The 3,898-nt window shown below is 46.1% G+C and overlaps 1 protein-coding gene across 1 annotated transcript in view; it reads left to right on the forward strand.

The window, feature by feature from the left end:
- HPSE (heparanase) overlaps positions 1 to 3,898 on the forward strand; it is a gene marked incomplete at its 5' end in the record, with an annotated part of 11,087 nt that overhangs the window by 3,651 nt on the left and 3,538 nt on the right. Inside the window, 3 exons of the mRNA XM_010138760.1 lie at positions 1,832 to 1,925; positions 2,527 to 2,633; positions 3,571 to 3,685. Coding sequence (XP_010137062.1) covers positions 1,832 to 1,925; positions 2,527 to 2,633; positions 3,571 to 3,685 — 316 coding nt within the window. The remainder of the gene's footprint in view (positions 1 to 1,831; positions 1,926 to 2,526; positions 2,634 to 3,570; positions 3,686 to 3,898) is intronic.

Genomic DNA, 3,898 nt, shown 5'->3' on the forward strand with positions numbered 1-3,898 from the left:
GGGGAGTGGGAAATACCCCTTCCGGCAGTTCCTGGTGCGTCTCTGCAGACCCATCTGCTCAGAATAAGAGATGAACTGAGAGAGCCTGTTACAGCAATGCAGAAGGTCTCCAAAGAGGCGATTTGGTGCAGAGACCCAAAAGCAGTGGCAGGGATTTTGCTTGCTAAATATGTGCAGTGAGAAAAATAGAAGTGGGATGTGGAGAAACAAATGGCATGGTGACTTTTTTTTTTTTTCAGAAGAGTGTGAGCAGGTAGATCACAGCTTTCCCCACACACAAGGAGAGTTTCTGCAGCAGTTGAGCCTTTCTGCATATGCCATGCTTCAACACGTACCAAAGGCTAGTGAGATCTGAGCAGCAGTCCCGGTTGTCTCAGAGCTCCAGTGTGTCAAGCCTTGCAAATAAATGCACTTCCCATGGGAAGAAGGGGGTGTCATTTAAAAGGAAAAGACATACTCGGCCGAGATGCCTCCGCTGAACTTCTGTTAAGAGCAGAAGGTTTTAAACAAGCTGCGGGGGGCTGCGCTTTGAAACTGAGTCAGTACCTCTGACATTGGTGCTCTCCGTGGTATCAGAAAGGCTGAATCTGCTTGAGTGAAAGCTTTGCTCCCCTACAAGCAAGTTCAGGGAGTCTCTGGTGACCCTGCTGCCAAATGCACCCAACTCCTTGTAAGAAATGCAGCAGAAGCTTGTTAGCTGATGTGTTACAGGCTGCAGTTTTTTCTCAGTTTATGTCTGTTTGATATGAACTAAACGCTCTGCAGCTCTGACTGACCCTTGCCCGTAGAGAAGTGCTAGCAGCTTCTCCTGCTCCCTTATGTCTGCTCTCCGGCTCGGTTCAGGCTGTGTGCGGGTAACTCGCCCTCAGATTCCACCAGTGCAAACAGCACTGGCACAGTCCCAGCCCTCTACTCTTGTGCCATGGCTTGGAGATGCAGTTTTAAAGAGCTCGGGTTGGGCCACGGGGCACCTGCCACCAACTCTGCATGTTTGAAAGTGATTTCCACGTGAAGGGGGTTTTTGTTTCCAGAGCCGATTGCAGCACGGTGACACGCAGCCACTGGGTAACAGTGGGAAAAGAGACACGTGTTTATATTATCTACATGTATACATGTATGACTCAGCTTTGTATTTTGAGCTGCTAGCAACACCTAAAACGTGTTCTCTCTGTTTCCTGGTCTGTTGTTGCTCTGTGGCTCCCTTTTCCTTAAACGGGCATACATTACTTTATTTAGTAATTTAGGATTATCAGGTTTTAACTTCCTCCTGTGGCTGGAAGACTTCAGCTACTTCTGGTAGAACTGAGTGATAGCGTCATGAAATACAAAAACCACAGGGGTCCAAATTTCTTGGGATAAATCAGGCTTAAAAGCTCTTCCGCTCATGGTGGCAACCTTCATCCCATAGGGGTGCCTTCACCTCTTTCCCCTCCACATGATTAAAATACTGCAACAGAGGGACAGAAGCTGGGATCTGATTTTGTTGATATGTGACTTGATAAGTAAAGCAAGTCCTCGCAGAGGAGCGTCAGACTCCTCAGCAAGGGAAGATTTACAGAAGTTGACTCGTATTCAGTGAGATTTTCCATGTTCTAAATGAGTAGATTCAAAAACCCTTACAACTCCTGATCAAAATTTCTGTGATATTCTGCCTTCATTGAGGTAATTATACCTGACAGTCCCTTAAATACAAACAACATATCTATACATTTGGAAAAGAAATAAAAGAAAAATAGTGCTGTGGATAAATGTATCAAGCAACTGAGTACTCTCGGTGGTGTTTTGTACCAGTGGTGGTAATTTTGCTGTGGGGTGATTTTTCCATTTCCAGTTACTATGTGAACGGACGGACTGCAACGAGGAAGGATTTCTTGAGCCCTGAAGTGCTGGATACTTTTGCTACAGCTGTACAAGAAGTCCTGGAGGTGCCTCATCATGTTCAATCACTCTCATATTCAGTTTCCAGGGAGTTAGCACAGAATTCGGAATAACGTACAATTTTCATTAGCAGTAAACAGGCATCCTCAAAGCTTGGGTGTTGCTGTCACTGTAAATTAAAAAACCCCCAACAACCTAATAATAAATGAGCTCCAATAGTTTGTCAAGCATGGTGCCAGATGCATCACAAACCTGCAACGTTCTCGTGTATCAATGCAGTCAACGCTCAAGGATCATACCACATCCACCCACACCCCCATTTCTCTGTATTTTGAGATCCTGACAGCAGTGTAACTTAGAGTATACCACCACCCAGCACGAGAAGACTTAGAGGACCTGCCTGCTAGTGATGTTTGCCTCATTATACATGCACAGACACGGTTTTTTCAGAGCAGGAGAAGTACATCTGCTTCTAGTCCTTTTGATCAAAATTCTTGTGACACCCCACCTCAGTTGGTGTTATCCCTTCAACGCAAACATTGCATGTTGGCATTTGGCTAAAGCACAAGATTTTGATTACTCTTATTTCAGTAGCCAAAAAACTTAACTGTTGTCTCCTTCTCTTCTTCTCTACACCTCACTGGCCAGATCGTTGCTGGGACCGTGCCTGACAAGAAGGTCTGGCTGGGAGAGACAAGTTCTGCCTATGGAGGGGGAGCTCCCAGGCTGTCCAACACTTACATTGCTGGCTTTATGTGAGTGCCGTGAAACACGGGGAATCACACATTTTACAGCTGAAGGGGGTTGCAGACATGCACTGCAGTGGGAACATCTCCCTCAGGCTTCCCAGGGAGAGCAGGGAATGGGGGGGCTGCGGATTGTAACTCTCCCTCCCACCACTCCCGTTGTGCTTCCTCTGTGCCTGAGGTTCACTGTAGGCCAGGTAACGGCAGACCCCTATGGGGGATGGGGGGTGAGAAGTGTGAGAAAGTGGTGTTTCTGCCCTCGAGTCTGCAATGCTAATACCATCCTTTTGTGAGGATGGAAACTCATTCATGAGATGGGTGCCCTTTTCCAGTGTCATCCTTTGACCACCGTGAAATAACTAACCAAAGGGAAATTTAGTCATGAAAATATTTTTTTCCCCAAGGACTCCAGTTGTAGCATTTTGCTGAAATAAAAGAATTCTGGCTTTTCTTAGCACTTTGATCAGGGAGATAAAATTGCACAAGCATGTGCAGTTCACACTTTGAAAATTAACAAAAAACATGGTTGCAATGTATTTTTTTCCCCTCTATAAGGCATAATGACCTTTTCATCAAGGCTTGGTGGGCTAGCAAGTCCAAGCTTGGTAACGGCAGGCACCCTCGTGGTTGGTGTGATGGTATCTCTGAACCTTCAGGCCCTTGGCCATTTCAGGAGCACCTGCTGCCAGTCACGGTTTCCACCACGTGCAAAGAGGGGAGTGGAGCAACTGCTCCCACCAACTCCGACATCCAGAGGTGGCCTGAAATTATTTTTTAAGGTTATCAGTGCAAGACTTGAATTGAAATTGGTTGTGTGATTTTAAGGAAGTCAGTGTCATGCCCTAATTCTTGCTTTCCTACTTCCCAGGCTGGTCAGAGAGGGGCAGTGGTGTACAGTTGAGGTCAGCAATTTCATCTGCATGTTGTTTGCCTCATTTTTTGGCAGGTGGTTGGACAAACTTGGGCTTTCAGCCAGACAGGGGATTGATGTGGTGATGAGACAAGTTTTCTTTGGAGCAGGGACCTATCACCTGGTGGATGCCAACTTTGAGCCTTTGCCGGTATGTTTGTAACCCCACTAACACCACCTGACTGCTGCATGGATTTCTGGACAGGATGGATGTGGAGACACAGCTCAGCTATTTTAACAACACACGATAGTGACAGATTTTGTAGGACAGTCGCAGTTATCCCTGCACCTAAAGTTAGCTCACGTTTTGCTAGCTCATTATGTTAGATGTATGTATGTGTATATATACATCTCTATGTATACA

This window comes from Buceros rhinoceros, unplaced genomic scaffold (genome assembly GCF_000710305.1).
Source record: "Buceros rhinoceros silvestris isolate BGI_N320 unplaced genomic scaffold, ASM71030v1 scaffold2446, whole genome shotgun sequence".
In the NCBI taxonomy this organism is placed as follows: domain Eukaryota; kingdom Metazoa; phylum Chordata; class Aves; order Bucerotiformes; family Bucerotidae; genus Buceros; species Buceros rhinoceros.